This window comes from Hyla sarda, chromosome 4, assembly GCF_029499605.1.
Source record: "Hyla sarda isolate aHylSar1 chromosome 4, aHylSar1.hap1, whole genome shotgun sequence".
Lineage (NCBI taxonomy): Eukaryota > Metazoa > Chordata > Amphibia > Anura > Hylidae > Hyla > Hyla sarda.
Genome location: NC_079192.1, coordinates 181,857,362 through 181,869,840, shown reverse-complemented (window position 1 = coordinate 181,869,840; position 12,479 = coordinate 181,857,362). Strand labels below are relative to the sequence as shown.

General features: G+C 42.9%; 1 protein-coding gene across 2 annotated transcripts in view; it reads right to left on the bottom strand.

The window, feature by feature from the left end:
* The window catches only part of LOC130368787 (src substrate cortactin-like), a 47,435-nt gene extending 35,448 nt beyond the window's left edge, over positions 1 to 11,987 (bottom strand). Inside the window, exons 1-3 of one of the 2 annotated variants that reach the window (XM_056573005.1) lie at positions 11,803 to 11,987; positions 3,632 to 3,715; positions 1,324 to 1,397 (exon numbers count right to left, since the gene is read on the bottom strand). In XM_056573005.1, the coding sequence (XP_056428980.1) occupies positions 1,324 to 1,397; positions 3,632 to 3,715 (158 nt within the window). In that variant the 5' untranslated portion in view covers positions 11,803 to 11,987. Of the gene's footprint in view, positions 1 to 1,323; positions 1,398 to 3,631; positions 3,716 to 9,997; positions 10,041 to 11,802 lie in introns of those variants that run through there. The other variant, XM_056573006.1, reaches the window with a different exon arrangement.
* Between the last annotated feature and the right edge of the window lie 492 nt (positions 11,988 to 12,479).

The window sequence follows — 12,479 nt, the reverse complement described above, 5'->3', positions numbered from 1 at the left end:
ACCTAATGGAGAGACATCTCACCTCCAGCCCCAAACACGCGTTTTCGCCCTGTGCACGTCAGCGGGTGTGTGACACACGCCCTCTGACGAAGCACAGGGCGAAAACGCGTGTTTGGGGCTGGAGGTGAGATGTCTCTCCATTAGGTGCACAGTCCATTTATTCCTTTTTTACTAACTTTGTAGGTACTCAGCCTTCCTTTTCTCTATGCATTTGTATTGCTTTTCTTAATATGCTGTATATTCCTACATTTATATACCTATAATACTGTACCTTACCTTATCTATGTGCTTTTGTGACATCCCTCCGCTTTCTGTTTGTGCTAATTGCCGCACCTGAACATATTTATTGTGTACTCATTTATGTTGTTCTTGTTTTTTGTTTTTAAACAATAAAAGTTTATTATTAAATGATGTTAATAGATTGTATAAATTATCTCACATCTGACTCTATCATTAATCTCTCACGAGAATAGGGGTCACTTGTCTGCCAAATAAATGCTATGGAAACAAGGAAGTAAGCGCTCCATAGAATAATATTGTTGAGCCCAGGGAGCCAATTATATATAAATTAAAACTGCTCACCCTGGGTGGTTGTGTAGGCACATACACAACAATGGGACAAGTATGTAAAAGAAGATGGCCGTCTGCTGCCCTCCGGAGGATATGTGGTAGTGGATGTAGGGCTTCAAAGGATCCCGGCTCACGGCGCTGATCGACCAAGCAGGAAGATATGCTTAAAAAAGGATTTATTGACCAGAATGCAACGCGTTTCGCTGCGCATGCGCATATGCCTGAGGGAGCTGCGCATGCGCAGCAAAACGCTTTGCATTCTGGTCAATTAATCCTCTTTTAAGCATATCTTCCTACTTGGTCGATCAGCGCCGTGAGCCAGGATCCTTTGAAGCCCTACATCCACTGCCAAATAAATGCTATGGGCTGCCAAAGATAGACAAATTCTGTACTCTCTTATAATCGGTAGGTTTCCCCGCCGTCAGACCCCATTTAACAGATAGGTGATACGTTTTAATAAGGATAAGAGAACACAGAGTACTAGGGCCAACCCTACTTGTATCTTGCTAATATTTTTGGCCTATCCTATGGTATTTTTCTAATAAGCTTTTCTTGGATTTGAACAACACCAACACCAACAACAAAAATACATTTAAAGAATGCTATGAAAAATACCTGAAAGTTAACACTTTACTTTACAAGTATTTAAAAATGCTGAATCAAGGTATATGTGTAAAAGAGGTCTAAAGTACTTTTATTCCATGACAGAGATGCATTTACGCACTACATGTTGTAATGGATATAATGACTCACTCTATATGCTGTGGACGGCCAGACCCTTGTATGGTTTTTGCCCCCCACCGCTGCTCTTCTTCTGTGATATCATTCTGAGAAAGAGACATTTTAATGTGTCAGGCATGAATAGTTGTATTAACTTCTACCAAGTTTACAGTAAACAACTCAGAATTTTTAGGTAACATACATTTCTTTCCTAATAACTAACTAAACTGACAACAGCTAATAAAGAACACAGATATTTTTCATCAGATGTATTTTCCCTGAATATCTCTCAAAGGCATTGCAAAACGCAGTGTAAATAGTCTGGCAAATAAGTTTATTTTTAAAATAAATTCAAACGACAAAATGTAGGGTCTAACTGATACATACCTGCAAGCCAGAAACCGTATTATTATTAATTTGAGGGTAGGGTCACATATAGCACATCCGCTGCGTATTTGACAGTATTTGAATGCGCTACTGTCTGTCAGAGACATGCACAGACAATTTGGAGGGCAGGGGCCCATGTAAAAAAAAAAAAAAAAAAAGGCACTTCCTTGTGTATATTATGCATGTACTATGTCATCACTCTGTGTATTATGTCTATACTGTGACATCACTGTGCATAATTATTCTGTACTGTGATATCATACAAAATGCAATATATATGCCTGTCAAAAGGGCAGGTGCAGAAAAAGTGCAGGGGCTCAAGTGCCCTTTTATGTCTATGTATGCACGTCCCTGCTGCCTGTCCCTAGAGTGTGCCTCCAGCTGTTTTTCCCCACGTCCTGTTCGCCGCAGCAATCCGCCAGTATGAGCAGACACAGAAGGAGCTGTGAGTCGCGCCCATGCACAGTGTACTGCAGACATCGCGGCCGCTCTAGGCCTTGCTCAGGGAGCAGGGGGAGCGACCGGGATGCAGGGAGAGCTGCGCATTGCGCACGATTTGCCGCTCCCTCTGTGTCTGCTCTTCGTGGCGGATTGCTGCGCCGAGCAGGACACAGGGGGAGAACAGCTTGAGGCACACTCTAGGGATGGGCAGTAGTGCATCCGCAGCATCAAATTCACAGCGGATGCGCTACATGTGACCCTACCCTTAAAATGGTTCCCTGCTAATCTAACTGATCTCCTACAACACACTGGCATCATCAAGTAGTGATAGCAGTAATAGGGTAAGTGAATGTAAAGGCCACTGACTGGCTGCAGTAGTCACAAAACAAAACAGAACATTGCTAGTAGCCTGTAAATAAGGACCAGCAGGGGACTGCTGTACCATCTGTATTGTGTAAGAAGGGAATTGAAAAGGGGAGTACTTTTTCAATTTCAAACTATTGGATGACCTGTAAAACTATGCATTCCAAAGTTATAGATAAACTGAAGACTGAACCTACGTGTTTTCCCTTATGTCCAGTTACTGGCTGCTATTGACCTTTAATTTTGGGTAATAAGTAACAGTGATACAAAGCCTTTAGAACATTTATACAGTGGTCGTCAAGTTCCAATATTGATTTGTACTGGGACAACTTTGTAAGTGAAAACTATTCTAAATTGACACCATAAATCAATGCAAAGCTAGGAACTAGTTCCTACAACCCACAATAAGTCAACCCAAGATAACAGAATATGATGTTTGAAAGAAAAATAATCAAATAACTAATACAAATAAAGCAAGCACAAACATATAAAAGAAAAAAAAAAGAGCTACTGGAAGATGGTAAATAACTATATATTGAGTTCTTGACCTTCTTCAAAGTCCAGTACTGTACGCACAGTGTATTTATCTTCTCCTGTTACCTATGAAGCGGCTTCATACTGGTCCATATATAGTGTAGAGCAGAACTTGTAGAATGCTACTTTACTAAGGGGTGGCACGATCAGTGCTTGTACAAAGGACCATTTAGACAGCTTTGTTGTTGGGAATAAACAGTTACACACAATCGCTATGGCCATTCACTTCAATACTTCCTGGCATCACATCCATGGTTACATAAGGAGAAATACTACATTTAGTAAGTTTTATGCCTGCACAAAAGATCGACTGCAACTTTCTATAGAACAGACATATGCTAACATTTTTTAATTATCGTATGGTGTACAGTGGCAGATATTAGACCTTTACATTTGGTGCATAAGATATTATAAGGTTTATAGGTGAAACAGTAAAACACAATATGACCTTACAAAAGGACAACTGAACAGTCATATTGACTTTTAATATTTGCTTTTGCTTTTCATGTTTTATTTGTAGAAGGCAGATGTTTATTCTGGATGGTTTCAGAATTATTGTTATCTGGGTGCATTGCAATATAGAGTAAGTTTACATATTCTAAAGTTGTAAACTCACCACAAAATCTGGATCAGTTTCCCAGTCATCACCTCCTGCAACTTCAGTCACTTTTACATTTTGTCCCACGGCAGCTTTCCACATCTATAGTAGATAAAAATAAAGGGTGAGTGCTGTGGTCACCGAAGACCCCTTGTAAAGAATCGGCACTTATCATGGCATACAGACACAATGTTACCTCGAAGATAATAAATACCAGTTACACATGATATGAACAGTAAATACACTTAAAAGACTGACTAAGAATTAAGATGAAGTTCCACCAAGGGATGACCTTGTTTTTCCCCTCAAAGGATTACAGTATGTGTGTATTTATAAGAAGGGTAAAGCTGTCCAGATAAAATGGCTGATATTGGTAATTTTTACTTTTCATCATTTCAAAAGGGTCCACCATTAGTCAGGAGGGCTTTTGTCTGCCAAAAATGTCATTGGCCAGGTTGTTTTCTTTTTTTCAACTGTGTGTATGGAACCGCTGATCATTCACCACACACCTTATCTGCTTGTTTAGTCTGGAATATTGCCGGTGATATTGACCATAAGAACTATACCATGGACAATGAATTGACCCTATTTTGTCACGCTATACAGTATGAACAAATAGCACTTGGGTGTCTCCATAGTAGGGGCCTCTAACACTACATTAGGATGTTTCGTAGCAGGTACTGTTTTCCCCACAGAAAAAACATTTTTGGGGAACTATATGGTTTTGTTATTTGACACTGGTTTTTTAGCCTTAAAGTAACTATAAATTGTTCATTGTTTCACTGTAGCCCTTTCTCACCTCTAAACACATGAGTGAGACCCCCTTCACAACGTTTTGGCCAGATACATGCACAGACTTCTATCCTACCCTGTGTGCACAATATAAATGCTGTCTCTATTACAATAAACCTAACCTTGTCACTTCACCAAATATGCAATGCCGGATGTAAGAGGAAGTTCTAAGCAAACACTGTCTCCTTATATAGCATAGCATATAATCTGTGTAAGCATAGGAAACTGGTTCATTCTAGCTCCACAGCATGTTTCTATTTATGAACGACATCTATTTAAAAAAAAAGAGTCTCATTCAGTCTAAATGAACAATTAAATGGTATATTATAACAATGGTATTCGATTGGCACAGATTTACAGAAGTATAAGTTTGTTCATTACCTTTAATGTAGAAGAAAATGGATAAAACACAAATGATTTTAAGTGTGGCTATTGGTTGACACACATAGGACAAACAGATTAAGAAACGTATAACTGAGTGATGCAACACCTAATAATACAATGGTGTAAATCTAGCTTTGTACAAATAACTACCAATGTAAGAGAAAAGACAAGCCTTTAAAGCATTACTGTCTTTAAAAACAACTTTTCACATGTCAAAAGATGTTGATCGCCCCGCATCTCACCCCTGAGACCCACTGCATACATGAGTTATTAGCCGGGGAAGCGGGTGGAATTGAGCTCCAGGCACGAGATCCATCCATTTGTCAGAGGTGGGTGATCCACATGGTAAGTTGGACATTTGCCTCCTTGTGAGGGGTTAATATCTTTATCATGATTAATATGACATCATAGAGGAAAAACTATAAATACCCCAGCCTCATATACGGTCAGCAATTGCCTTTTAGCCTCTTGAAAATGCTGTTGTTATAGCCAAACATGTTGTGGCGGGCACATGTTTTATTTTAAATTATCATACTCTGGTGTGAAAGTTTCGTAGGTGTGCAGTCTCTGCAATACATTGATATGAATAGTTCATAGAAATACAAGACAGTGCTCAACTTCATCCCATGTGCTGGTACTCGGTAGTAGTGCAGGTGATGGCAATTCCAAAGCTGTTTGTCTTTTTGTTCCCATATGGTCCCATTCACGAGTTTTGTTCAAAAATTCTGACATGAAAATGAAGCCTCTCGGTGCATAATAGAAGAGAATTTGTCTGAAGGACCTGTGGTGATGATGATGTGACAGGAGCGGGTGGGCAGAAGACTGCTGGGAGGCTGGGAATGCCCCTAGTGGACCAAAACATTTCATTTGCATATTTTGATTTTGGGGCATAACTAGGGAACAGGCCCATATAGGAAAAAAAGATAAATAGCTTTAGAACCAGCATCACCGGTATGACAGATTCCCTTTAATGAAAATGGAAAGAGCTGCTCATAAGGTGATGTCTAAGTTCTTGTCTATGCCTGTAGTTTACCCAATAGTTCACTATGTAACTGTAAATATCTTCGATAGCTTGATACATGTCCTACAGCTGATTGATTTAGAACATTTTATAACATATAGCAGTATGTCAGATGCCTCTAGCTGATGACAGTATGGATGGATGGAGGGAATAGGCCACAGGATTAAAAGGGTACTCCGGTGCTTAGACATCTTATCCCCTATCCAAAGGATAGGGGATAAGATGCCTGATCGCGGGAGACCCGCCGCTGGGGACCCCCGTGATGTTGCACGCGACACCACGTTTGTAATCAGTCCCCGGAGCGTGTTCGCTCCGGGTCTGATTACCGGCGACCACAAGGCCGGCGGCGTGTGATGTCACGCTCCGCCCCTCAATGCAAGCCTATGGGAGGGGGCATGACAGCTATCACGCCCCCTTCTGTAGGCTTGCATTGAGGGGCGGAGCGTGACATCACACGGGGGCGGAGGCTTGATGTCAAACACCGCCGGTCTTGTGGTCGCCGGTAATCAGACCCGGAGCGAACACGCCAGCGGCGGGACTCCCGCGATCAGGGATAGGGGATAAGATGTCTGAGCACCGGAGAACCCCTTTAAGTCTCTTCTTGACTTTATAGGGACCCAAATAGCGAGGACCTAGTTTATAACTGGGTATCTTGAACCAGATATATTTAGTTGATAACCAGACTTTGTCACCAGGAGAAAATTCAGGAGGAGGACATCTTTTCTTGTCCGCTTGGAATTTCATGCGAGAAGTAGCATGTAGAAGAGAGCGACGTGTCTTCTGCCAGGTGGAAGAAAAATTCTGCACTTGTACATCAACAGCAGGAACTCCAGAGGAAGAAGATAAGGGGTGAGGAGGATGAGGGTGAAGTCCATAGACCACAAAGAAGGGTGAAGTACCAGTGGAATCGGAATCTTTATGATTGTAGGAAAACTCTGCCCAGGGAAGCAGATCAACCCAGTCGTCTTGACGCGCAGAAATGAAATGGCGTAGATAGTCTCCCAAGATCTGATTCACCCTCTCAACCTGTCCATTGGATTGAGGGTGGTAAGCAAAGGAAAAATCCAGCTTAACTTGAAGGCGTGAGCAGAGGGCCCATCAGAACTTAGAGATGAATTGGACACCATGGTCAGATATTATATGGGAAGGAAGGAAGCGAAAGATATCCTGAAGAAAAGCTTAGCAAGCTGTGGTGCAGAAGGAAGTCCGAGTAACTGTAGAAAATGAGCCATTTTGGGAAATCGATCTACTACCACCCAGATGACTGTATTGCCACGGGAAGATGGAAGGTGGGTAATGAAGTCCATGGAAATATTTGTCATGGGAAGCTCTGGAACTGGCAAGGCTGAAGAAGTCCCACTGGTTTGGAATGAGGGATCTTGTCCCGAGCACAGACTGAGCAGGATCGGACAAAATCAATGACATCCCGTTTTAAGGTAGGCCACCAGTATTGTCTGAAGATGAGCTGTAGGGATTTACGAATACTGGGATGGCTGGCCAGAAGAGAAGAATGTCCCCATTTCAAGACTTGGAGCTTCATACGGGGAGATATGTAAGTCTTTCCGGGAGGCAGACGCTGAAGACTTGCAGGTGCTGCAGAGATGAGACGTTCAGGAGAAATAATATGCTGCGGAGGAGATTCATGGTCATGCATGGACCTGGAAAGGGCATCTGCTCATAAATTATTTTCCGCAGGACGGAAGTGGTTGTAGAAGTCGAATCTGGAGATAAATAAAGACCACCAAGCCTGCTGTGGTTTGAGTCTATTGGCTGTCTGAAGATAGAGCAAATTTTTGTGGTCTGAATAAATATTGACAGGATGTACAGAGCCTTCCAAGAGGTGATGCCATTCTTCTAACGCCAACTTAATGGCCAAGAGCTCGCGATCTCCGATGGTATCATTTTTTCCCGCAGGGGAGAAGGTTTTAGAGAAAAATCTGCAGGTTAAAGTTTTCCCCTTACTAGACATTTGTGTTAACACTGCACCTGCTCCAACTGAAGAAGCATCCACTTCCAAGATAAATGGTTTGTTAGGATCCGGTCTAGATAGAACAGGAGCAGATGCAAAGGTGGACTTTAACTGTTAGAACACTTCTTCATCCTCCGGAGTCCAGACTTTTGGATTAGCAATCTTTTTGGTGAGTGCAACAATGGGAGCAACCAGAGTGGAGTAGTGAGGAATGAATTGCCGATAGTAATTGGTAAAGCCGAGGAAGCGGTGAATCGCTTCCAGACCAGTATGTTGTGGCCAGTCCAGAACTGTGGATAACTTGTTGGGATCCATTTGAAGACCTTGACTGGTAACAATATAGCCCAGAAAAGGGAGGCAGGTCTTTTCAAAAGTACCTTTCTCCAGTTTAGCGTAGAGAGGATTTTCACGGAGACACTGTAACACTTGGCGGAGGTGAAAGCAATGAGTCTGGACATTGGGCGAGTAAATGAGTATGTCATCCAAATAAACAACAACACAGGAGTACAGGAGGTCACGGAAAATATAATTGACGAATTCCTGGAAGACTGCTGGAGCATTTTAGAGTCCAAAGGGCATCACTAGATATTCGAAATGTCCGTCACGAGTATTAAACACAGTCTTCCATTCATCCCCTTCACGTATACAAATCAGATTATAGGCCCCACAAAGGTCTAGTTTAGAGAAAATCTTGGCACCTCGCAGACGATCACATAACTCAGAGATTAAAGGAAGTGAGTAGCGGTTCTTTACTGTAATTTTATTCAAACCTCGGTAGTCAATGCATGGTCGCAATGACCCGTCTTTTTTTTCCACAAAGAAGAAGCCGGCTCCGGCAGGGGAAGAGGACTGATAAATCCCTTCTGAAGGTTCTCCTTGATGTAATTAGACATGACCAGAGTTTCTGGAACAGACAAAGGGTAGATTCTGCCCCTGGGAGGTGTGGTGTTGGGTAGCAAGTCAATTGGACAATCGTAGGGACGATGCGGTGGTAACACTTCGGCTTGCTTTTCACTGAAGACATCAGCATAGTCCTGAAGAAAGGAAGGCAAACCGGGCATAGGACAAGATGATGGTTCCATATGTGGATACAGTGGTTATTGCAATGCGGACTCTAGCGAAGAACTTCTCCAGTTTTCCAATTCAGCTGCGGAGCATGGAGTTGCAACCACGGTAGGCCAAGCAAAAGAGGAGAAGTACAATGTGGGAGAACATGGAAGGACAAATTCTCCATATGTGAGTCTCCAACCTGCATAGACAATGGTTCTGTGCGATATAGCCAGTCTTAGTCCAGTCTTTCACCATTGACCGTAAAGATGTACAGAGGCTTTAACAGGCGGGACACCGGCAGACGATGCCTATGTACTAGGGAAGCATCAATAAAATTTCCTGCGGAGCTAAAGTCCAAAAAGGCAAGAATGGTGATGATCTCTTTCGAGGGTAGGAAAAGCTGGACCGTCATATTTAAGCATGGAAAGGTGATATTCACACCTAGGGAAACCTCTCCCACAAACCCTAGGTGCGAGCGTTTCCCTGTGACTGAGGACGCAGAGGACAATCTTGATTTGACTTGATAATCCTCTCTTGAAGATGGCACAAAAAGCTTCATCATTCCATGCTAACTCCGCTGGGTACAAAACCCAATGGCATACTCTCCCAGAGAGGAGTTTCCCTGAGTAAGACTCAGCAATGCCGTCTCAGCGGAGGAAGCTTGAGCAGGTTCTTCGAAGACACCCCGTTATTCGGTGAGAAACACCTGGAGATTGGTTGTGAGGGCATCCCTGCGATCCCAAAGCAGAGTTGCCCAGGCCAAAGCCCTTCCAGTTAAAAGACTGAGGATGAAAGCCACCTTTGCTCGTTCTGTAGGGAAATTATCCACCATGAGCTCAATGAGCATGGAGTAACAAAACCACGACAGGACTTGGGATCCCCCTCATATTTCTCGGGAAGAGACAGACGGAATCTTGATCCGGAGATGACTGCAGGAGCGGGAGGTGCCACCGGAGCAGAAGGAGGTTGTGGTTGTGGTGGTTGTTGCTGTGCAGTTAGCAACTGCTGCATCATGGTGGATAACTGGCTCAACTGCTGTGCCTGCTGGGCCAACTGCTGTGACTGGAGTGCCACGATGGAAACGAGATCCGGACTATCAGGCAGAGGAACCCCAGGGGGATCCTTGGCCGGATTTTACTGTAATGGAGTAGGATGTGGATCCTCTTACCTGTGTGGCTGATGACTCGGACCGTATCGGGGAGCAGAGACTAAGGTGCCGCTGGTCTTCACCAGAGTCTGCTGCAAGGCAGGATGGGCTTGCTGTGGCAGGTGACACCCAGGTCTCTACCTCCGACACGGCTCGACCACACAGGTAGCTGGGCAAGGCGAGGTACCGAAGGATAAGGCAGTAGCGTAGTCAAATGTAGCAGAAGGTCAAGGCAGGCGGCAAAGGTACGGAGTCTAATAACGTGGCAGAAGGTCTGGAAACACGGGTAAGGCTAACAGACTATAAGGGTTGCTTAATCTCAGGCTAGGGGCACTGAAGATCTGGCAGGGAAGTGTGGGAGGGGCAGGGACTTAAAATGTGGTGTCTGGTGCCAACACTATTTATGAGCGCACTGGCCCTTTAAATTTCAGAGCTCCGGCACGCGTGCCCTAGGAGATGGGGACGCGCACGCTGGAGCTGAGACACAGAGGCAGCGGAGCGAGGTGAGTGACGGGCTGGGATTCGCATGTGGGCGCGTCCCCCGATGCGAATCCCAGCCCCGCCGACAGACACCTAGACACTGCGCTCATGGCCGAAGCTTGCAGCCGGAGCAAAGAGCGTAACAATAACAATTCCACTTTTTCACTTAATATGTTTCAGTATGTGGAATATGAGGTGTTTATACATACAATGCATTCATATGTAGAGCAGAATAAAAATTCCATGTGGACCATGAAGGAATAATAAAAAACACCAGTGGCCATTTCTCAATAAGTCTATGAGGGGGAAGGGAAGTGACAATTTACTAGGGCGGTTAACAGAGTGAACCTTATTCATACTGCAAGATCGTCTAAAGTTTGTGTTTCATACTGAGCTATTATTATACCTGATGTCTCTGGCTTCTTACACTAGCGCCCACATTCGCTGCTACAAAATGTTCTCACCGGTGATTGATGTATAACCCTAGGAATCCATTTCCATAACAACACACTTTGGTAATAGGCTGTAGCATAAGGTCTGAAAGTCTGAGCTGCTGAGAATGTTCCTAGCTATTTGTCTGCGTCATAACATATTTTACTTTATAGGAACCTGTCGTAAGTTATTACTTCTATTATTTAAGGGAAGTCATCATTTAAAGACATGTCAACATTTGGGTATAAAATCGAATCTCCGCGGGCATCTGCCCACCCTGCTGTGCTTTATTGACAGGTCTCTTCTTTCTTGTGTAAAGTGAGAGACCTAGCCAAGTGAGGTGGAGGGACACAAACCCAGATAAATCTTTGCCTTGTTTCCAGTGTTTTATTTAAAAAAGGGGTTATGCAGGATTAGAGAAACATGACTGCTTTCCAAAATCAGCACCACTCGTGTCCTGTTTTTGTGTGTGGATTCGCAGTTTAGTTCCATTAAAGTGAAGGGAGATGAGTTGTAATACTGCACATAACCTGAGAACAGGTGTGGTGCTGTTTTTGTAAGAAAGCAGTAATATTATTCTGTTCCTGGATCACCCATTTGAGAGTTCATTGATTTCTTCCTTTTAGTGTTTTATGATATTGACTAGACACCATTATCTTTAATCTATATATCTCTTATCTCTTTGTACAAGTTAACATTTAGCATCATGGTGTATTTACATTGCTACAAACTACAAGGAGAGAAGATTATATATTTTTTTAGTATCCTTTTGTTAAAAAAAAACAACCCTCCCCCAACATATGTGCCAATGTCATAGTGCCCTGGCCGCTCCTACACAGACTGCTATTGTTTAACCCTGTACTTGCTATGACACGTGAGGAGAGTAACAGGGATACAGGCGGACAATTACTTACCGTGTTCACCGGCAATTTTGTTTCTGTAAATTGTTTCGTCTCGTTAGTATGCAATATATATGTTTCTTTCTTTTTTTGCTATGTAGGTGGTTAACTGTTCCGTCTTTATAGATTTCCTGCTGTCATAGTTCCTTTCTTACGTGAAGTGCCTGTAAAAATTCACTTCCTCCTCTGTGGTTTCTTTTTGCAGTGTTGAAAATCATTGAACGCTTCCCCTTACATGTTTAACCTTTATTATTAGCACAACCCACTCAAATGAATAACCAACAGTATTCAGTGAAAAAAGCACCTTTTACCAGACGGCCCACTGAAATGTATGTAGCCACTGTAACGACATTTATTTATAACCGGCATCCCCAATCCCAGCAGTGGAAACCCACCTTATGGACCCCCAATGATAAAGAGGTTGTTTCTGTAGAGTGCACTAAGGTTTTTTGTAAGCCCCATTTAATTAGATGGAACAGACACAAAAGTTTCTTCAAAAAATAACATATTATAAGCATTATGTACAAACTGATAGATGTTATTATTTTGTATGTATTGAGCTATAGCATTTTTGGAAAATTTCCTTAGTTGAATTGGTTTTACCCTGTTTTTGTGGTGTGATTTTTGACACAATTTGTCGCATTTGCTATTTGGAGGCTTTTCATTACCACTTTTGCTTTCCATGCTTTTTG